Source organism: Moschus berezovskii, chromosome 10 (assembly GCF_049115385.1).
Source record: "Moschus berezovskii isolate FMDL1 chromosome 10, NW_MosBer_1.0, whole genome shotgun sequence".
NCBI lineage: Eukaryota > Metazoa > Chordata > Mammalia > Artiodactyla > Moschidae > Moschus > Moschus berezovskii.
The window spans coordinates 108,888,431-108,911,049 of NC_142469.1; the positions used below are offsets into that span (position 1 = coordinate 108,888,431).

Consider the following 22,619-nt stretch of genomic DNA (forward strand, 5'->3'; position numbering starts at 1 on the left):
CTCCTAGGACTTCTGTTCGCTTCTCACGTCTGCCATATGGCATCTTTCTCACCGCAGCCAGGAAACATTCTCCACTTTTTAGGACCTGTGTGATTAGACTGTGCTCAGCTACTCAGTAGTGAAGTTGTGACCGAGCCTTTTGTGACTCCATGGACTGTAGCCTTCCAGGCTCCTCTGTCCATGGAATTCTCCAGGCAAGAATCCTGGAGTGGGTTGCCTTTTCCTCCTCCAGGGGATCTTCCCAACTCAGGGATCAAACCCACATCTCCTGCATTGCAGGCAGATTCTTTACCACTGCACCACCTGGGAAGCCTAGTGATTAGATTAAACTCACCCTACTGATTCAGGATGTTGTGAGATCTCTAGTTTAATCACCTCTGCTAGACAAAGAAACACACACATAGGCTCTGGGGGTTTAGTTTGTGGATAGCTTCGCATACCCATTATCCTGGCCACCTTGCTGCTGCTGCTGCTGCTGCTGCTGCGTCACTTCAGTCGTGTCCGACTCTGTGTGACCCCATAGACGGAAGCCCACCAGGCTCCCCCGTCCCTGGGATTCTCCAGGCAAGAACACTGGAGTGGGTTGCCATTTCCTTCTCCAATGTGTGAAAGTGAAAAGTGAAAGTGAAGTCGCTCAGTCGTGTCCGACCCTTAGCGACCCCACGGACTGCAGCCTACCAGGCTCCTCCAATATCTGTTTTTTCTCACTTCTTTCTCTTAACGCATTATTAGTTCTGTTCATTTGCTCCTGGGTTATTTTTTTAAACACATACAAATGTTTAATTCTTCACTGAGTTTGTCACTTCCTTTCTGAGTTTTCTAACTCTGACACACGTTGTTTTCTATATCTGATGCCATTTTTTATGTCTGCTGTTAATCTAAAACAATAAAACAGCCAATTATTTTACCAACAAAACCAGTTTATTTAAGAGCAGCAAAGACTTGCTATTCGAGACAGGCAGCTATGGTGAGCCACACGCAAGCCCAGGAAAGCAAAGGCGAGAGAACTCTTTTCCAGGGAAAGGGAAGCGGGGACTGCAGTAGACAAAAGTGCCCTAGAGGAGGTTAGCCGAAGGGCAGTGGCCGCTCATTGGCCGAGTTGGGTGAGTCTCTCATTGGCTGAGTCGTGAGAGTCTCTCATTGGCTGAGTCGTGAGAGTCTCTCATTGGCTGAGCTGTTGCCAGGCGAGGGGAGAAATCTTCCTCCTCCCTCAGGAACCTGAGGGAGATGGCAGGAGCGTCCCTTCCAGTTGGAGTCTGCGTTGCCCTTGAGTGGTGTGTGCGCGAGAGCTCCTCCTCTGGCACCCGACACGTGAGGTGGTGTGGTTTCCCTTGACCAATTTTCACGTTCATTTCTTTAAAAATATCAGATTATCATTCTCACCTATTTTGGGGGCACAACGTCCTGGCTTCTGTAGAGCCAGAGACCCCAGAGAGCAAGGCTGGAGACAGCGCCTCAAGGTCAAACGTCCCCGGCCCCGGCGCCTCGGCTGCACGCCGACACCCTTCCTGCTCCGTGTGGGAGGAAGGCATTAGGGCCAGAGGTGGGGTGCGCGGGGCCATTCTGGAGGAGGGCGCCCCGTTGCCAAAATGAGGAACGGTGTACTGAGGGATGGGTAAAGAAGCGTGGCACGTGCATACAGTGGAAGATCACTCAGCCACAAACAGGAGACGCAGCTGAGTCACTTCCAGTGAGGTGGACGAACCTAGAGCCCCTTATACAGTGAAGTAAGTCAGGAAGAGAAAATCAAGGATTGCGTATTAACACATCTGTATGGAATCTTGGCAGATGGCACTGATGAACGTGTCTGCGGGGCCGCAGTGGAGATGCAGACGTGGAGAGCAGACTGGCGGGCCTGGGGGTGTGGGCAAGGACGGGCGGACGGGTGGAAAGACGAGCACACGCTGCCAGCTGTGAAGTGGACAGCGGTGGGAACTTGCTCTGAGACACAGGGCGCTCGGTCCTGGCGCTCTGTGACAACCTGGAGGGGACGGAGGTTCAGGAGGGAGGGGTGCGTGTACACCCACGGTGAGCACGATGACGTGGCAGAAACCAGCACAGTGTTGTAGAGCAGGTGTCCTCCACCTAAAAACAAATACATTTCATAGAGTTGAATGAAGATATTTGCACTGCGTAGCCTCATAAAACGGAGAAGGCAATGGCAAGCGACTCCAGTACTCTTGCCTAGAAAATCCCATGGATGGAGGAGCCTGGTAGGCTGCAGTCCGTGGGGTCGCTAAGGGTCGGACACAATTGAGCAACTTCACTTTCACCTTTCACTTTCACACATTGGAGAAGGAAATGGCAGCCCACTCCAGTGTTCTTGCCTGGAGAATCCCAGGGACAGAGGAGCCTGGTGGGTTTCCATCTATGGGATCACACAGAGTCGGACACGACTGAAGTGACTCAGCAGCAGCAGCAGCAGCAGCCTCATAAAATGCTTACTAGTTACAAGGGCAAACACAATAGTTGGACAATGGAGAACCTCATAAACACCACTAAACCAAGAGCCCTGGTCAGGTCAGGCAGCCGCGGCAAAGTCCCGTTGATTGGCTGCTCATCAACGACACTGCCTTTCTCGGGATGAGGGCAGCAGGGTTCGCGCCTGGTGAGATCCTCTCCCATGCCTGGTGGACTGTGTGTGTCTCCCAGCCATCGTCGCAGGGCGGGAAGAGAGCTGGAGAGCTCCCTCAGGTCTCCGGTAAGACACGGCTCCTGTTACCTCCCAAAGGCCCAACCCCCAAATCCCATCAGAGTGGAGGTCAGGATTGCAGTCTATGAATCTGGGGGGGAGACATGGACACTCAGACCACCGCTCCAAGTGACCAAGCTTTGTATCACCAGTGATGGGACGAACTGAGGACACAGCACTTACATGGGGTTCTTGCCAAAAATGCATAATCTAAATCTGATACACCATGAATTCTAACTAAAGGACACTCTACAGAAGACCTAACCGGTACTCTGCAAACACAACAATGTCACGACAGGCCAGAGAGGCTGGAGCCACTCTGCATAATGGCAGAGCGAGGGGACTTGAGTAGTGATGACTCCGGACTGAACCCCGAGCTGGGAACAATGTCTGCTGATGGGGATACGCTTGGAGCCGCTGGAAAGTTTGACCATCAACTGTAGAAACCAGTGAGGAGGGGCCTGGCTGGCTCACGGCTCATCATGAAACACTGAGGAATCCTGCAAACGGGTTGTTGCTGCTGGTAACTTAGAATCAGCCCCGGTGAGCCATACACCATGGAAATCGGCAAATGTTAGGAATTGGGACGGCCCACCCCTCACCCCACCAGCAGGCCACCCGACAGTCGTATGGTAACAATGGTCAGTTTCCTGATCAGAATCTCTCTACCACGTGGGGCAAAGTTCTTATTCTCAGGAAGTCCACAGTGAAGTGTTTGAGGGTAAAGGGACCCACTGTCTGCTTCTAACTTTCAAATGGTTCCGAACAGATCAATGAACTGATCAATATATAGATATACCTTGATAGGGGATAGATACAATGATACAGTTAATACAACAAAATGGGGACCATTGGTAAATCTGGGCAGATAGGTCTGTCACATTCTGTAAGTTTTAAGTTGAAAACCAAAACCAGAACTCTCTAGCACTTGATATGCTATAGGCTGTTAAGTCTTGGATACATGGCTGACTTACCAAAGTCACAGAGGAAGTAGATCTTCCGTCTAAGGCTCTCAGAGCAACTTGAAGTGGCCTTTCTGAAAGATTTAACATTTTTAAAAGTAACTTGTTCCACATACATTTTTCTGTCAAAAGCAAAATTATTTTGCTTCCTTTTGGCTTTAGAGTTTCATTGGGCAAAGTTTCATCAGGTTCTGAACACAAAGCTACTAAGAGCTGGCAGTGGCTTCAGCAGGTGAGAAAGAGGTCTTGTGTTAAGAGGCAAAAGGAATTTAACCTGGAGCGAAAACCTTACCAAGGGTGGGCCACAAAGTTGGTCACTTGCAGTTACGTCACACTGATGTTAGGGTGTTGTTCTACAACGTGATTTCTCAACACGGGTTTGACTGATGCTCGGAGCCTGACAACGCGTTGCTGTGGAGTGCTCTGGGCACTGAAGGATGTTCGCAGCGTCCCTGGCCTCCACCCACGGGACCCCAGGAGCAGGGAGCCCTCTCCCCATCAACCAGAATGTTTGCAGATGTCCCCGAGGAGGGCAAAGTTGCCAGTTGAGAACCACTATTTTGGAGTCAGGAGTATAAGAAAAGGCAAAAGCAAAAGGAAGAGGTTGGTATATGTATATAGACACACATGTATATAAAAGATATTTTAAGGGGCTAGGATTTCTTTCAGTGAGTGCATGCTGATCTTTGTATGTTGTGTATATGTTTTTCTTCTTGTGTATTTTTTAGATTTAATCTGTCTCACCCATGTTTAGAAAAAAAATTCACAACCATTTTGGACTCATAATAGTATCGATTTCTCTGTGTATGTGTGTGCGCGCTTGCTCTCAGTCACATCTGACATTTTGTGACCCCACAGACTGCAACCCGCTGGGCTCCTCTGTCCATGAGATTCTCTAAGCAGGAATACTGGAGTGGGTGGCCCTTTTCTCCTCCAGGTTATCTTTCTGACCCAGGAATCAAACCAGGATCTCTTTATGTCTCCTGCATTCGTAGGTGGGTTCTTTAACACTCAGTTCAGTTCAGTAGCTCAGTCGTGTCCGACTCCTTGCGACCCCATGGACTGCAGCACACCAGGCCTCCCTGTCCATCGCCAGCTCCCAGAGCTTGCTCAAACTCATGTCCATTGAGTCAGTGATGCCATCCAACCATCTCATCATCTGTCATCCCCTTCTCCTCCTGCCTTCAATCTTTCCCAGCATCTGGGTCTTTTCCAATGAGTCAGTTCTTTGCATCAGGTGGCCAAAGTGTTGGAGCTTCAGCTTCAGTATCAGTCCTTCCAATGAATATTCAGGACTGATTTCCTTTAGGATAGACTGGTTTGATCTTCTTGCAGTCCAAGGGACTTTCAAGAGTCTTCTCCAACACCACAGTTCAAAAGCATCAGTTATTTGGCACTTAACTTTCTTTATGGTCCAACTCTCACATCCATACACGACCACTGGAAAAACCATAGCCTTGACTTGACGGACCTTTGTCGACAAAGTAATGTCTCTGCTTTTTAGTATGCTGTCTGGGTTGGTGATAACTTTTCTTCCAAGGACCATGCATCTATTAATTTCAGGGTTGCAGTCACCATCTGCAGTGATTTTGGAGCTCAAGAAAGTCTGTCACTGTTCCCCCGTCTATTTGCCATGAAGTGATGGGAACAGATGCAGTGATCTTAGTTTTCTGAATGTTGAGTTTTAAGCCAGCTTTTTCACTCTCCTCTTTCACCTTCATCAAGAGACTCTCTAGTTCCTCTTCACTTTCTGCATATCTGAGGTCATTGACATTTCTCCCAGCAATCTTGATTCCAGCTTGTGTTTCATCCAGCCTGGCATTTTGCATGATGTACTCTGCATATAAATTAAATAAGCAGGGTGACAATATACAGCCTTGATGTACTCCTTTCCCAGTTTGGAACCAGTCTGTTGTTCCATGTCCAGTTCTAAGTTTTGCTTCTTGACCTGCATACAGATTTCTCTTTACCATTAGTGACACCTAATTTCTATAACAGTATTAAATTCTATTTCCTTCAGTTACATCTAATGGTTTTAATTAATTAATCTTAGCTCTGATATAGTGATCAAATTCTGAACTTCAGCATCAAAGGTATTTAACTAATGGGTTAAAACAACAAATCAAAATAGTAACAACAAATCACAGTAATTTTTTAAAATCTCAACTCTTCAAGAAGCTTCTGAAACACAAAGTATACAAGTTTCCAAGGTCTGAGTGTACTGTACACTGACAGGGTACCATAGCGATGGCTTTTTGTATCAACCACTCATGCGGAGACAGGCACTTAGCAACAAGATAATTAAATTAATAAGGAAGGCTAAGCATTATAAAGCTAAATTTAAAAACCTGAGAGAAGTCCTGGGGTAGAAGAAAACCACCTTCATATTGTTCTCAGTACTGAAGCATATCTAATTAGAAGCCACCAGCTAAGTGAGGAGTCCATTAACTCCCCAGGATAGGATCAGATATCATATCTTTGAGTGATTAATGAAAATGACACAATGGAGTATTACTCAGCAATTAAAAAATGCATTTGAATCAGTTCTAATGAGGTGGATGAAACTGGAGCCTATTATACAGAGTGAAGTAAGCCAGAAAGAAAAACACCAATACAGTATACTAACGCATATATGTGGAATTTAGAAAGATGATAGCGATAACCCTATATATGAGACAGCAAAAGAGACACAGGTGGATGGAACAGTCTTTGGCACTCTGTGGGAGAGGGCGAGGGTGGGATGATTTGGGAGAATGGCATTGAAACATGTATATTATCATATGTGAAACGAATCCCCAGTCCAGGTTCGATGCATGAGACAGGATGCTCGGGGCTGGTATGCGGGGATGACCCAGAGGGATGGGATGGGGAGGGAGGTGGGAGGGGCCTCAAGATGGGGAACACGTGTAAACCCGGGGCGGATTCATGTCAATGTATGGCAAAACCAACCAATATAAAAGGAGAGTCGGACACGACTGAGCGACTGAACTGAACTGAACTGCCGGTTGCTCTGGCGCACGCCGCCCCCTAGTGGCTTTGAATGGTAGCACCACCTTTCCTATTGCCTGAGTTCTATACCTTCTTCATCCAACCATTTTTCTTCTATTTCTTTAATTCCATTTGATTTAATTAAGTTTCGTTATATAAACATTGAGAGGAGTATTTCCATAAAATATCGTGCAAACCAGGTAGACTTGAATTGTTCATCGTCGCTGCCATATGACTGTGGGCAAGCTGCTTACCTTCTCTTGAGTATTACTTGTCTCATCCATAAAATGGAGCTAAAAAAAAAAAAAACACAACAATGAACTCAGATGATCATGGAAAAGGGGGTGGGGCCTCCCTGGTGGCTCCGTGCTATAGAATCCACCTGCTAATGCAGGAGATGTGGGTCCGATCCCTGGGCTGGGAAGAACCCCTAGAGAAAGAAGTGGGAACCCACTCCAGTATTCTTGCCTGGGAAATCCCACGGACACAGGAGCCTGGTGGGCTACAATCCATGGGTTCACAAAGAGTCAGACATGACTTAGGGCTAAACAATAATAAATCATGGAAACAAAATGCCATGAGGCTGTATATAACCACTAATAATAGTTCATATTCTTATAGGGATTTCTGTGTTTCAGACCTTCAGTATGATCTATGCAATCCTTCTAACTATACATATGCCCACACATGGCGACTTTGACCCTGTTTACAAATAAGAAACCAAGGCACAGAGAGATTAAGGAACGCCCCAGTTAGCTCAACCAGTAAGAGGATTTGAACTCATCATGGCTTAAAAGTCCATACTTGTAACCATGACTCAAAACCAGTTGCTAAATCCTCGTTGAAATAATGAATGAAGTAGCTTCAGTAACGTGATGAATGTGCCAGGAGGGGAAGCTGGGGTTCTTCTTTCCCAGCATGTCAGTGTCTTTTGCACAATCTATGAAACATTTATGAGAGCTTACAGGTCACGAAGCACTGTACTCACCCCCCACCTCTGTCTAAACCATCCCGACTCTTTCAAGCACGGGATGGTTGACCTCGAGAATGAAAGCATGAATACTCCTAAGTGCAGATGGAAAGAGGAGCCCCATGAGTCAATATACATTTTCAGTGTTTTAATATTAAAGAAACAGGGACTTTCTATGCCAAGAATATGCAAGTAGGAAGTCAGAAGGCATTTCCACTAGTCCAGCCTCCTGAATTTATTATCAGAATCTAATTAAAGGGTTTGTTTCTATAACATATTCACATCTCTCAAGTCCATCTTCTCTGCAAGCTCAGTTTTTTTTTTTTTTTTTGGCTGCATCGCAGTAGGTGGAACTTCCCTGACCAGGGACTGAACCCGTGCCTCCAGCAGTGGAAGCCCAAAGTTTTAACCACTGTACCACCAGGGAAGTTCCTCTGCACCCTCACTTCTGCACTTCTGAGCCCAAGGTCCTTTTTCACCTTTTTTGGTCACATTGTCTTTATTTTTAGGTATAAGAGATACAGTGAATAATATATGTTCACACAAAGACTTGTACATGAGTGTTTATAGCAGAGTTTTTCATAATAGCCCAGACTGGGAAGCAATCTAAACACCCACTGGCTGATGAATAGAGAAATGAGTTAAATCATACAACGCATGTTACTGTGCATTAATAGTAATGTTACTGCGCATTAATAGTAATGTTACTGCGCATTAGTAGTAATGTTACTGCGCATTAATAGTAATAGGAAATGAAGTACAGATTCAAGCCACAACACGGATGATGAACCTTGAGAACATCAGGCTAAGAGCAATAAGCCTGTCACAAAAGGTGACTCCATCTGTATAAACTGACCAGAACAGGCTGAATTCAGAAGCCTGAAGTAGAATAGCGGTTGCCTGGGGCTGTGGGGTAGGGTGGAGAGTGACTGCTAGTGGGTCAGGGGTTTCCTTCAGGGAGGACAGAAATATTCTAAAATTAGCCGAGCTGACGTTGCACAACTCTGCAAACGCACTAGAATCATTGACTTGTGTGATTTAAACGGATGAGTGTATTTCTCAGTGTAGCTGTGAAAACTAATGATAAATTGAGTAACTCTTATAAGGAGGTGAATTAAACAATGCAAACTCATCAACTGTGCACTGGTTTTTTTAAAAATAAAACATGGAGGCTAAATGAGTAAGTACTAGAACAAGCTAAATGTGAGCACAGAATTACCACATCTAAGGGCATCTTTTTTATAATTTCAAATGTTTTTTAGCCTTTTATCCATCAATTTTGGTGATATGAAAATTAATACATAAATAGCTCTCTTAGCTCCCAAGTCAAGTAACAATGCATTTCCCATTTCTTTGTCCTTAATTCAAAGCTTATTTGGGATATTTAAAAACGTAATAGTATGTTTCCTTCAATTATGAAAATAAACTTTAAGCAGGGAAGCCTGGAGTGCTGTAGTTCATGGGGTCGCAAAAAGTCAGCACAACTTAGTGACTGAACAACAGCATTATTAAAAATCCCATGTTCACAAATTATAAATAGTGACATTTTCAGCGTTAAAGTGCTGAAGGAAATGAACATTTTAACAGAGCTTCCACTTTATGGACTTTACGATAGGAAACACACGTGCATTTTAAGGCAAATTCCCCCACTGTATAAATGAATCCTTGGGAGCAAGTGAGGAATTATATTAACTCTTTTGATAGAGTAGTAATTTAAATTACACCCTAGTGACTTAGAAAGTTACCTTCCAAAGCTGCTAAAAGGACCAAAATGGAGAAGCACAGCTCAGCTGAAACGGGAACTCCAGCTGCCAGCCCAGCCGAGGCCAGATAAAGATGGGCGCACCCCGTGGCCTACTTACCGCCTGCAGGCTCCCTCTGCCCGTGTTCACCTCGCCCCCGCCAACAGATCAGGTCCTCGTCTATGCTCGTTTAAATGACAGAAATCTGTGAGGCAGGTTAATGCTCCATAGCTGAGGAAATGGAGGTTTAGCAAGGCCAGGAGGCCTTGAAAATTAACAAGTGGTGGAAAGCCTCAGGAAAAGGAGAAGGAGAAGCGGGCAGCAGAGGATGAGATGGTCGGATGGCATCATCGACTCAATGGACAACAGTTTGAGAAAACTCTGGGAGATGGTGAAGGACAGGGCAGCCTGGCGTGCTGCCATCCACGGGGTTGCAAAGAGTGGGACACGACTTTGCGGCTCTACGACAACAGCCACAATAAATCCTCAGACTCAGGAAACCCAGTGAAGTGAAGGGAAATGTGCTAGGAAGTGTTCAACAACTGGTGTTTTCCCCTTAAGCTCTAACTTAGAGTACTTGCCCATTTCCTGAGTGTTTTCTACCACAGTGGGTTTCAAGCTACCAAAGTTATTTCATCGGCACACACTCTGGGCTGATAGTTGGCTGTCATATTCTGCCTTCAGCATTTTTCCGTCATTAAAAGAAAAAAACAGACTGACTCCACATTCTTTAAAATTACCATTGCCCCCACTTCCCCAAATGTTGGAGGGATTGCACAAGTCCAGCACCCCCCACATGAACCCCCTTCCTGCTTGGTCACAACCACGAAGCTGTGGTACTTTTCCAGGGTTACCACCACCCCACTTATCACCGTGGCGGGTCCCTGCTGCCATCTGACTGATGAGGAACCAATTCCAGACCCCATCCCTGTGTCTGCTTCGCAGGACTCAGTCTGGGGGGACTGTCTTAGTTTGAGGGCCTTGGGAGGGGATCCCAGGAAACACTAGTGCGAGCAGGGAAACTGGACCAGGCAGTGAAGGGAACTCATAAAGCCTGTTGCCATTTAACTAGAACCTGAACCCGAACATTGGAAGCCAGTGGACACACCTGAGCTGTACCTCCTGCCCCCAGGGGTGACAGAGCTGGGGGTCCTCACCTATTCACTGTTGCGGCCCTCTCAGGAGGTACAAATCCCCTGGCATCTCAGGTCTTTTCCAATGCAGGCAGACCAGGCTCTGGTGGTAAAAAAGCCAAAGCTGGAGGCTGGCCCGGGGGCAGAAAAGGTTCAGCTGGAGTCATATGGGCTCTGCCTACAGACTTGTACCTCGAATGCTGTGAATGCTGCTGACTGTTTTCCATCAGTTACGGACAAGGTTTGAAATGTAATTATAAGTACAAAAGGGAATGCAAGTTCTTGATGGTATAAAAATAAAACCTGAACTAATAACATGGGTGGGAGCCAGTATGGATACAACAACTTCCTCATCTCCCTTTGCAGGGAGCCAGTAGGTAATATGTAAATTTACAAATAATGACTCAGGTAAACAATTTAAAACTCACAAAATCTTCCACTGTTAAAAGTAAAAGTATGTAATTTTTAAAATTAGTAGTTGAAAGAAAAGATAAATTTTTATTCTTTGAAAAGATGTTTTTCATGGTTGATGGGTCAGGATATATGTTATTTAGAGTTAAAAAGAACCAGAAGAACTAAAAAAGAACTAAAAACAAACTTAATTGTATTACTAGATGGGGGAGACCTGGGTTCAATCCCTAGGTCAGGAAGATCCCCTGGAGAAGGGAACGGCTGCCCACTCCAGTGTTCTGGCCTGGAGAGCTCCACGGACTGGGTAGTCCATGGGGTCACAAAGAGTCAGACACGACCGAGTGACTTTCACTTTCACTAGGGTATGGTTACAGCTGAGGCCTAGGTGAGTAGGGAGGATGCAGACACTTTTAGCATTTTCCCCTTTCTTTTGATTTTAAACCACTGGTATGAGTAACTTCCATAACAGACAAATGCAAATAAATTAGAGCCTAATTACAAAGAATAGCTGTGAAAAATCCTTAAAGAGAATACTACATAGGAGTTAAAAATAGAGGCAAATATATATGTACCCGTCAAAAAAATGATCAGGATTTATTGAGTGATGTTAGTAAAGGCTCAGAGGTTAAAGCGTCTGCCTCCAATGCGGGAGACCCAGGTTCGATCCCTGGGTCGGGAAGATCCCCTGGAGAAGGAAACGGTAACCCACTCCAGTATTCTTGCCTGGAGAATCCCATGGACGGAGAAGCCTGGTAGGCTACAGTCCACGGGGTCGCATAGAGTCGGACACGACTGAGCGACGGAACGGAACGGAACGGAAGCATAGCATCCAAATTAGGGAAGTGAAAAAAGTACTGTGTGTATGTAACAAACCCCCGTGTAAGGCTGTCTGGAAAAGCACATGTCAGTGTGAACAGACCTGCCAGGAAACCGCGCCTTTTCCTTTCTCACTCATTTGTATCTCAGAGGGTCACCTGCAGACCAGCGCCTTGGAGCCCCCGGGCTCCTGGGGAAAATCGACTCTGAGGCTGGGCTGCAGACGCGCCGAGCGGGAGTCCGGGGATTCTAGAATCTACAGCCTTTCCCCTTGAACTGCTCGTGGTTTGGGATCACCTTCCTCCACACGTGACAGCACAGCTGTGCGAACACGCAGGGCTGAAAGCACAGCAGCGCGGCGCTTGCACGGCCACACACCCTCCAGTGCACGGCGCGGGGAGGCGTGCGCTCCTGGCAAGCGTGCACACACAGCTGCCCTGCACACACACTTCGGCCGCACCTTGGGAAGCCACTGGGGGACCCGGGACTTCAGCCCGTCTTCCACAGCAGCGACCCGCAGGCGTGCACCTGACATCTTCCAAACGCCGCTATTTCCCCCTGCCTCCCGGCCGAGCCGCACTTTCCACCCGGACCCCCCAAGTCTCCGACCTCTGGGGACCGCCCCGCGCCGCCGAGGCCCCGCCCACCCCGACTCCCGAGGCCCCGCCCGCCCCGCGCCGCCGAGGCCCCGCCCACCCCGACTCCCGAGGCCCCGCCCACCCCGACTCCCGAGGCCCCGCCCGCCCCGCGCCGCCGAGGCCCCGCCCACCCCGACTCCCGACGCCCCGCCCACCCCGACTCCCGACGCCCCGCCCGCCCCGCGCCGCCCGAGGCCCCGCCCCGACGTGACGGCGGGCTGCGCGCCGGCGCCGGGGGCGTGGTCTCGGCCGCGCGCTCTGCGGCAGAGGCTGCCGGCGGCCGTTGGCGCGGCTTGGGCGGTTGTCTTGGAGAAGCGAGATGGCGGCGACGGCGGCCGCGGTGGCGGCGGAGGAGGACACGGAGCTGCGGGACCTGCTGGTGCAGACGCTGGAGAACAGCGGGGTCCTGAACCGCATCAAGGTGAGGCGGGGGCTGGGCGCTCGCGGGCGCGGGGCCGGGGTGGACGCGGGCGTCACGGAGGCCGCGGGGCGCGCCGGACGGGCCGCCCGGGCCGGGGTCCTGCCGCCGGCCGCCTCGGGGGAGCGCGCGCGGGGCCGGGTCAGTCCCGGGGAGCCCGGCGTGCGGCGCTGAGCGGCCCAAGGGCCCAGCCGGCGTCAGTCGGAGGAGGCCGGCCGCGGCGTCCGGGGCGCAGGGGCGCGCTTGCGGTCCAGCTGCTGACTGCCCCCCGACCTCGTGCGCGCTTGGGGTCCATTCGTCCACGGCTCCCCCGATCCCCGGGGCGCGCTTGCGGTCCATTCGTCCACGGCTCCCCCGATCCCCGGGGCGCGCTTGGGGTCCATTCGTCCACGGCTCCCCCGATCCCCGGGGCGCGCTTGGGGTCCATTCGTCCACGGCTCCCCCCGACCCCGGGTCGCGCTTGCGGTCCGGCTGCTGACTGCCCCCCGATCCCGCTGCGCGCTTGGGGTCCATTCGTCCACGGCTCCCCCCGATCCCCGGGGCGCGCTTGGGGTCCATTCGTCCATGGCTCCCCCGATCCCCGGGGCGCGCTTGGGGTCCATTCGTCCACGGCTCCCCCGATCCCCGGGGCGCGCTTGGGGTCCATTCGTCCACGGCTCCCCCCGACCCCGGGGCGCGCTTGCGGTCCGGCTGCTGACTGCCCCCCGATCCCGCTGCGCGCTTGGGGTCCATTCGTCCACGGCTCCCCCGATCCCCGTGCGCGCTTGCGGTCCAGCTGCTGACTGCCCCCCCGATCCCGCTGCACGTTTGCGGTCCATTCGTCCACTACCCCCCTGGCCCCCGCCCCGCCGCCGACGGTCCAGGCGCCCGCAGCGCGGTGGTCGAGTTGCTCCTCCCTCCGTGGGTCTCGCCAGCCTCTGGCCTGAGCCGCGGTCGGCCAGCCCCTGCCCCCGTCGCTGTAACAAGCGCGCTGCGGATGTCCAGCTGCTCGTTTCTTGGAGTGTCTTTCTCATCCATTCACACTGCTGGAGGGCATGATTAAGGACTGGAGGCCACAGCTTAAACCAGAGAGATGGGAGCTGAGAGAGACAGTGCCAGGGGCGCGAACAGTGGACTGGACAGCTTGTGTCACTTTTTTCAGAGTGTCAGGATGCCCTCTGACCTCCCTCTGCACCTGCCTCCTAAGCATTATAATCTTGCTGGTTTTCGTTTTGACTTTGGAAATCTCGTTGTTTGTGCTTCTTGCCATGGAAATTGTCTGGAGATAATTTTTTTTCCTTTCCCCTCCCCTCCCCACCCCGCTTTTTAAAGGCTGAACTCAGAGCAGCTGTGTTTTTAGCCCTTGAGGAGCAAGAAAAAGTAGAGGTATGAAATCTACAAACTTTAATGAACATATTCATTTATGTTTAAGTTCTAATTACTTAAAAACCATTCTGAAATGCTGTTCATAGTAGTGTATAGCCGGCGATAATTTTGAACTAAAGATTATGCTTCTTTACTGTTAGGGGAGAGTCAAAGTTATTCTCTTTTCATATATATTTTAGAGTTTTGGAGTAACATAAAGTTATCACAGGAACTCTGAAGTCAGTACTAAATCTCATAGACCCCTTGACCCCTTTCCTCAGGGGAAATTTGAAACGGAAGAAATGCTTTCATAGTCCTTTATGCTCCAGTTCAGTTCAGTCGCTCAGTCGTGTCCGACTCTGCGACCCCATGAACCACAACACGAAAGGCCTCCCTGTCCATCACCAGCTCCCGGAGTTCACTCAAACTCATGTCCAACGAGTCGGTGATGCCATCCAGCTCCAGGTACCCTCTAATTCATTAACGTTTAAAATCCATTACTATTACACCTAAATTACACCTAAAAATTTCTTTTGCTGCTGTCAGGAACAGTCGCCTAATTGAATGTCTCAGTCCTTACCTGAACAAAAAGACAGTTCCTGTAATAATCAGTAGTTACAAAATGGGTTTAACCGTGATTTTTTGTGTGGCAGTATTTTACTTAATATCTTGCAAAAAATTTAACTTTGGTCTACATTTTGTAGTGGTTTTGGGGACGAACATGTAACGCTTAATGATATTTCATTTTTTTAACAGAACAAAACTCCTTTAGCCAATGAGAGCCTGAAAAAGTTTTTAAATACAAAAGATGGTAAGATATTTGTTGTGTATTTTGTCTGTTTCTGAATTTTCGAATCTTGACTCCATTTGAGAGAGGTCAGGAATTTCAGATTATTTTTTGAAATTTCAATTATTAGAAGTTCTCATTTTAAATTGTATGATTGGACAACTGTTGATTTGCTATTGAAAATCCTTGGGTATGGAACATTATTGGTTAAAGACAGTTTTATTACAGAAAGCTGACTTACTGTAAAAAGTTATAAGCAAAATAGTCTACTCCATTTATGGAACGTCATGTTGCCTTACTTATTGTTTCAGTGTGACAGTCCTAATGAGGCAGACTGAGCATTTACCCCTTAATTGTATTGTTTAGAGAGAAGAAACTGTAGTTTAAAACCTGGGGGACTATACTTCCTTTAGCCGTATCGTACTCCAGTGTTGGTGACGAGGCTTTGGGTTCCTAAAGATCCTCTCCCACTTTCTCTTTTGCTCTTTGCAGGCCGGCTGGTGGCCAGTCTCGTTGCCGAATTTCTTCAGTTTTTTAATCTTGACTTTACCTTGGCAGTTTTTCAGCCTGAAACTAGCACAGTAAGAATGATGCTTTTTAATGTCTGTCCTTGAAGCTGCCTTTGACACAGATGGGTTCATTACAAGTTGAAAGTTAACAAAATGATTGTTTTTTATAGTTGATTATGTCTTAGTTTCTTAAAAGCCATCTGAGCTGTTAGACAGCTGGCATCAGTGTCCCTGCTTCACAGAACTGGACAGGATTGCTCTTGCAGAGTGGGTTTGTTCTGGCGTTAACCTACGCCTGCTAGTGGGGACTTTAAATGTGGAGATACGTAATCTTAAACGTGGAGATTTCATTCATTAGAAAAATGGTGTCTTTGAGTTTAGAGATGTCTTTAAGTTTGAAAATACTTTTCTTTCACCTCTGAAAATAGTTTTGCTATATTTTTGTGCATTTCTGTTTTACTTTCTTATTTCTTTCCCAGTTTCAAGGTCTTGAAGGTCGAGAGAATTTAGCCCGAGATTTAGGAATCATTGAAGCCGAAGGTACTGTGGGTGGACCCTTATTGTTAGAAGTGATCAGACGCTGTCAACAGAAAGAAAGAGGGCCGGCCAGTGGGGAAGTGAGTACAGCGCCGCCCGTTGCCACCTGCCTTTCCTTGCCAGTCTCTGCCTGTCTAGGGCGGCCGTGCGGGTTAGCTGACACGTGTTGAGTCAGGTTGAAATAGAGAGGCCACGCCTTCAAATCAAACCAGACATACTCAGAAATCGTATAAACGCACCATTTGATGAAAACTGTAGATGCAGAAGCTCTGAGGCTGCTGCTGCACCTTTTCTGGGGAGGGGCACTCTGAGCGTGGGGTTCGGACCGGGTGTGTGGAGCCCCTGCCAGCTCCCCCACTAACCAAGTCCATCCTTGGTCACACGACTCCCCTCCTGGCTCCTCCTCTGTGGACGGGGATGGTGACTTCTACTCGGGCATTGGGAGGCTTACACGCACAAGTTAGTGCATGCGAGATGCTGAGAACGCCCACCGGATTGTTGGTCCTTATTTTTATTATTGCTTCTAAACATAGACAGGCTGAATTGTAGCCTTGTTAACAATTTTTTGAACATAAAGTCTTTTTAAAACTAGGCTTAAAACTTCGAACTGTTGATTTTTGTTTCCAAACATTTTCATAGTTTTTAAATTATTCATTGTATTTCTGATTCTTAGCCTTTATTTTTAGAAATCACGCTAATGAGATTAATGGTCTGATTTCCTTTACAAACAATCATTTTCCATCAAGATGCTGTTTCACAGACAGCATTGTGACTGTCTGAGATGCCTGGTTGAATAGCAGTGGGTAGGTAGGGACCTGGAAGGTTACGGGCTGCTGTTACTCTATTGGGAGAGTCTCAGAGTGTGTTTCCCATTAGAAGCTTTGAAAATCATTAAAGCTTGACTGAGTACCTATAGCATCAAAGGCATACTAAATAGATTGTTTAATTAAAAGATAAAATATAAGCAAGTCATCTCTTCTGGAGGAGTTGGGAGCTAGTCAAGGTGTGCTCACATAAGGAAATGGACATTTAAATTAGGGCTTCCATGGTGGCTCAGCTGGTAAAGAATCCCCTACAGTGCAGGAGATGGAAGAGACGTGGGTTCCAGTCCTGGGTTGGGAAGATCCCCTGGAGACGGCAGTAGTAGCCCAGTTCAGTTTTCTTGCCTGGAGAATCTCATGGACAGAGGAGCTTGGTGGGCTACAGTTCATGGGGTCGCAAAGAGTCGGACCCGACTGAGCGACCGAGCACACACAGCCATCATAGAGGGCAGATACCATCTTCCACGACGAGTCTGCACTCTTTAGGGGTAGTCATGTTTAGTTAGCGGAGAGCAGTGGTTGTTTCAGGTTGAAATGTTGTTGAGCTCCGTCTCAGTGTGAGACTGGGGGCAGAGTGCGGGAGGGCATTGAGAAGGCGGTGAGCCCAACTGCACCTCGTGCACTGGGGCTCAGTCGTTTGTAATATTCGAGCAGTCTTTGGTGTGAACTTACTGCATGGGGCCGTTGTGCTGGCTTCTGGTCAAGTAAAAGGTGGCCTTGGTCCCTGCTGCCTCCTGGGCCGCAGTCTGTGGGTGGAGGGGACACGTCCTTTGGCTTCCGAGGCCCTCCGCTTGCCCCTTTGTCTTGTTTCTCTCCGCTCTGTGATTCCCCTCATGCAGTGCTGGCTGCCCTCTGTCTCTCTGGTTTGCTCTCCCTTCCTTAACATCCTAGTAGTAACCTGGGCTCTGGGGCCAGACTGCTTGGGTGACACCCCAGCTCTGCTCCACCCTGTGTGTGACCCTCTGGCCACTTAACCTCCACGTGCCTCGGGTCCTGCACCTGTGAGATGGAGAGAATCGGGTGTATTTGTGGTCGCATCGAGGACTAGAGGCTGCCGCGTCCCGGAGCCATGGGAGCCATGCTGGGCAGGCCGTGACCACTGTTCTGTTCCTTCCTTTGCTGTTAGGATTGAACACAGGACTCCCAAGCCCAGCCCAATTGTTTTCACAGGCTTAAGACCAGCATTTCCAGCCCTTCACCTGGTTAACGCACTGGCACGTTTGAATCTTTGTGAAAGAAAACCGACTTTGTTGTCTTTACTTCTGACAGAGTGAAAGCTGCACCAGACGAGGAGCGATGCCCGCCCCAGACCCGCCCGGCCCCTTGTGCACATCCCGTCTCAGTTTGCGTGGGTTCTGTCCCTGTGGCTCTGCTCGCCCCGGCCCCGTCTGTCATGAGAGTTGTCGCTGTCCCTCCTGGGCCCTGTAGGTTTGGCGGCAGCTCCTGAAAGACAGGCTGGTTCCTGGAAGCCCTCTGTGCCCTCCTCAGCAGAATGTCTGCCTCAAACACAGACCCAGTAGGAGTTTTCCTGTCTGGTTTGTTTGGTTTGGAATCGAGACCCAGTGGATGCGTTTTCGGTCTGAAACTCTTCACAGATGGGTCCAAAGCCTCCCACTCAGTTTGCCTGGTTTGTAGTTGAGGTCTGTCACGTGGGCCCGGCGTGGGGTCTCTAGCTCCAGAAGGTGACCGTTTTCCTCCCTCAGGATGCAGAATTGTTAGGCTGGACGTGTCATCTCTACTTTTTGCTGGTTTTCCACCCTTCATACCTGGCGGTCTCAGTTTAGTCGTTTGTGTGTGTACACACACGCACACACACAGTGGATTGATTCTTAAAGTAGGGAGCTCACAGGTGTCTGGGCCCTTTTGTCATTTACTAGTCCCTCTCACTTTGAGGGGAAACATTCTGTGATTTTTATAATGTAATGAAATAAAAAATTGTAGATTTAATTGACCTCCTTTTGACTTTTGATGCTAGAGGAGAAAACTAGCTGTGGGTTAGCCCACTGACCTTAGAAAAGCTTTCACCAAAAGCGATTGTGTGTGTGTGTGCATGCGAAGTTGCTTTAGTCGATTCTGTGTGACCCTGTGGACAGTAGACTGCCGGGTCCTCTGTCCATGGGATTCTCCAGCAGGAATACTGGAGTGGGTTGCCCTGCCCTCCTCCAGGAGATCCTCCCAACCCGGGGATGGAACCTACGTCTCTTATGCCTCCTGAAATGCAGGCAGGTTCTTTACCACTAGCGCCACCTGGGAAGCCTCAAAACGTGCATTTTAAACCTTCCTTAAAGCCAGGGTACTGGATCCACATCTTTTCAGTCTTTTCTGTTCATGATTGCCGAATTAATTCTAAAATTCAGCCCTTTGTCCATTTTATCCCTCTTTAAATGTTGCAGTGAGTATGGAATGACACTGATTAATCTGCAGGTTCCTCAGCTGTGGGCTTCCCTGGTGGCTCAGCTGGTAAAGAATCTGCCTGCAAAGCGGGAGACCTGGGTTTGATCCCTGGGTTGGGAAGATCCCCTGGAGAAGGGAATGGCTACCCACTCCAGTATTCTGGCCTGGAGAATTCCTTGGACAGAGGAGCCTGGTGGGCTATAGTCCATGGGGTCTCAGAGTCAGACAGGACTGAGTAGCTCTCACTTCCTCAGCTATAAGATCCTGCATGATGTGGTCCCACCCTGGCTTTCTAGCCTCATGCCTGGTTTTGAAATCTGGAAGCTTGTACTTAGGCCAGACAGAGCACGCCCTAGAGAGGCCTTTGCCTCCTCGCCTTGGCCCTTCTCTCCTCTCTTTGCTACCTGAAGTGGCGATCCTCCCCCCAGGCGGCTGTGCGGTGTTGCTGTCTGCCTTCTCTCCTTCCTCTCTCACTCCTGGGGCCCCTGTAATTGAGTGCCTCATCCCGCATTCTTCAAATAGTTATTGTTTTTATGAGGTTTTTTGAGACCAAATGAAGTAAAGAAGGAAGTTCAGGGGGGAGGAAAGAGATGATCTTTGAGAATCAGAGGACAGTGTTTTCGTGGAGAGCAGGGAAAGCAAAGGGAGAAGGTTCACTTGGAAAGAACGCTAGGGGCGTATTTATTAATACATGTGGCCTGAGGAGCCTGTTCCATGTGCTTGAGGGAAATACTCAGCAGGTAATTAGAATCCTAAGTCTATTTGTGGTTTTGGTAAACTTTGGAGAAAATCTAAGGATGTTTATATTAATAGGAAGAAATAAAAATGGCAACATTATGTAGTGGTTTTTAATTTTTAAATATTGAGGTGTAACTAGTATTTGACGCTTTATTTTTAAATGTGTCTTAATTTTCAACCGTGTAATATTTCAGGGTGCACTGGACCTGTCTGATATACATTCTCCACCAAAGTCACCGGAAGGAAAGACAGGTGCTCACACTCCTCCCAGTAAGGTGAGTGGCCCGAGGCTCCTGTACCAGGTACCAGGGTCGCTCTGGTACCAGGGTCGCTGTTGTTGAAAGTGCTTTTCATCTTTTGTTGAAGTCTTTATTTATGAGCATCTTCTGAAAATTTAATAAGCTCCTTTGGGACCATTGTACAAGTCAGTAGGTTTTTAAAATGCCATGTAAATATGTTCTTAAATTGTTTTATCAGTGATTTATATGCTGAGCCACGTGAGATTTGTATCTTAGTACTATGCATTTTTAAAATACTAAATTTACTTTTTCTAATTAAAATTTTTTTAAATTAATTCTTTTGCTTTGTTGATAGTGTTTTGAATATTGTACCATAGAAAGAAATGTGCTGTTAAATAACAGAATTGTAGGATATTTGGATTCATTTCATACTTGGAACATTTTGTCCAGTTGACAAAAGAAATTTACTTATTTTTCACTTTTAAATTCCTATAGCTTCAGAATATTAAGTTCCAGAATATAGAATTGTTGTGTTAAATTCTGTAGAATTTAAATTCTGTAGGTGCTCAGATTTGGAATTGTCCGTTATAATAATTTTTTTATATTGATGAGCTTTTTTGAGAATTTACAAGAATGTTTATGTACTCTGGTTCTCTTTGTGTGGGTGTGCATGCATGTGTGTATGAGGTGTGTGTGTCTCTGCACGTGTGTATGTGTGAGGGTGTGTGTGTGTGTTTGAGGGGTGTGTCTGTGTGTACGTGTGTGAGTTGTGTGTTGTCTGTATGTGCATGTGTGTATGAGCTGTGTGTATCTCTGCACGTGTGTATGTATGGGTGTGTGTGTGTGTTTGAGGGGTGTGTCTGTGTATACGTGTGTGAGTTGTGTGTTGTCTGTATGTGCATGTGTGTATGAGCTGTGTGTGTCTGCATATGTGTGTGTTTGAGGGGTGTGTCTGTGTGTACGTGTGTGAGTTGTGTGTTGTCTGTATGTGCGTGTGTGTATGAGCTGTGTGTATCTCTGCACGTGTGTATGTATGAGGGGTGTGTCTGTGTATGTGTGTCTCTGCACGTGTGTATGTTTGAGGGGGGTATGTGTGTGTTTGAGGGGTGTGTCTGTGTGTACATGTGTGAGTTGTGTGTTGACTATATGTGCGTGTGTGTTTGAGCTGTGTGTATCTGCACGTGTGTATGTATGGGTGTGTGTGTGTGTTTGAGGGGTGTGTCTGTGTGTACGTGTGTGAGTTGTGTGTTGTCTGTATGTGCATGTGTGTATGAGCTGTGTGTATCTCTGCACGTGTGTATGTATGAGGGGTGTGTCTGTGTATGTGTGTCTCTGCACGTGTGTATGTTTGAGGGGGGTATGTGTGTGTTTGAGGGGTGTGTCTGTACATGTGTGAGTTGTGTGTTGACTATATGTGCGTGTGTGTTTGAGCTGTGTGTATCTGCACGTGTGTATGTATGGGTGTGTGTGTGTGTTTGAGGGGTGTGTCTGTGTGTACGTGTGTGAGTTGTGTGTTGTCTGTATGTGCATGTGTGTATGAGTTGTGTGTGTGTCGTGTGTGTGCATGTGTCTCTGTGTGTGTCAGCACACGTGTATGTCTGAGTTGTGTGTCTGCGTGCGTGCATGTGTATGAAGTGTGTGTGTGTGCATGCACACGAGGTGTGTGTTTCTCTGTGTGTGCATGTGTGTGAGTTGTGTGTGTCTGTGTGTGCATGTGTGTATGAGGGGTGTGTGTGTGTGTGAGTGAGTTGTTCAAGCTAAGGCCTTCTGACTTCAGGGATTTGGATAATGGAGTAGAAACGGAGGGGGACCCCTGCTGGAATTTAGACTCAGGGCTGCCCGTCCTAGTGGGGTGGATGGAAGGGTGATGGTCAGGGAGGGCGTCCTCCCCTGCGCCGGGTGGCGCTTCGCGCGGTGGGTGAACCTGCTGGTCCTGCCCCACACGGCGTGGGCCTGCTGGTGCGGTGTGAGCGCCCCGGTGGAGCACCTCCTCCCCGACGGCTCCGGTGCTGTGTTGTTCGTGGTACCAGCTGTGTCTTTCTGAGTCAGGTGAACTTGCAGAGCGCAGCGGCTGCAGCGCTGGGAGGAGACGCCGGTGAATGGGTCCAGTTGTTGTTTGTTGCTGGTTCTCTGACTTCGTGGCTCCTTCACAGTTTTGAATGTGGAGTCAGCGGAGTGTGGGGCGTTATTCCTCAGCAGGACGCGGCCCTCGTGCGGGTGGTAGTTGTCCTGCTCCCTGGGGTCCAGTCAGCCTTTCCTGGGGGGAGGGGCAGGTGTTGGTCTAGGAAGGGTTTCCCCCCGTGCTCATCAGGCTGGAACTTCTGTGCAGGGAGAGTGAGGTTGTGAGTCAGTCTGATGCTCTCTTCAGATTAAGTGCCGCAGGGAAAGAAAGCTCTGCTTTCTGTGAGAATATCTGGCTTTAGTGGGGTTTAAATTAATGCATATTCCTAAGCACTTATTAGCACCTGCAGCACCGAGTT

At 48.4% G+C, this 22,619-nt stretch overlaps 1 protein-coding gene and 1 long non-coding RNA gene across 4 annotated transcripts in view; one reads left to right on the top strand and one right to left on the bottom strand.

Annotated features, from left to right (window-relative positions):
- Positions 1-915: 915 nt before the first annotated feature.
- LOC129561027 (uncharacterized) lies at positions 916-9,922 on the bottom strand. Its single transcript, XR_008686913.2, has 4 exons — positions 9,475-9,922; positions 6,897-6,935; positions 3,667-3,728; positions 916-2,085 (listed from the first exon to the last, which is right to left on the bottom strand). It is a non-coding gene; the product is annotated as an uncharacterized LOC129561027 (long non-coding RNA).
- Positions 9,923-12,602: 2,680 nt separating this feature from the next.
- The window catches only part of CEP43 (centrosomal protein 43), a 34,056-nt gene continuing 24,039 nt past the window's right edge, over positions 12,603-22,619 (top strand). For 2 of the 3 annotated variants that reach the window (XM_055433124.2, XM_055433125.2), the window contains exons 1-6: positions 12,603-12,773; positions 14,082-14,135; positions 14,871-14,925; positions 15,394-15,482; positions 15,890-16,027; positions 20,095-20,175. In XM_055433124.2, the coding sequence (XP_055289099.2) occupies positions 12,672-12,773; positions 14,082-14,135; positions 14,871-14,925; positions 15,394-15,482; positions 15,890-16,027; positions 20,095-20,175 (519 nt within the window). In that variant the 5' untranslated portion in view covers positions 12,603-12,671. Of the gene's footprint in view, positions 12,774-14,081; positions 14,136-14,395; positions 14,580-14,870; positions 14,926-15,393; positions 15,483-15,889; positions 16,028-20,094; positions 20,176-22,619 lie in introns of all 3 variants that reach the window. The other variant, XM_055433126.2, reaches the window with a different exon arrangement.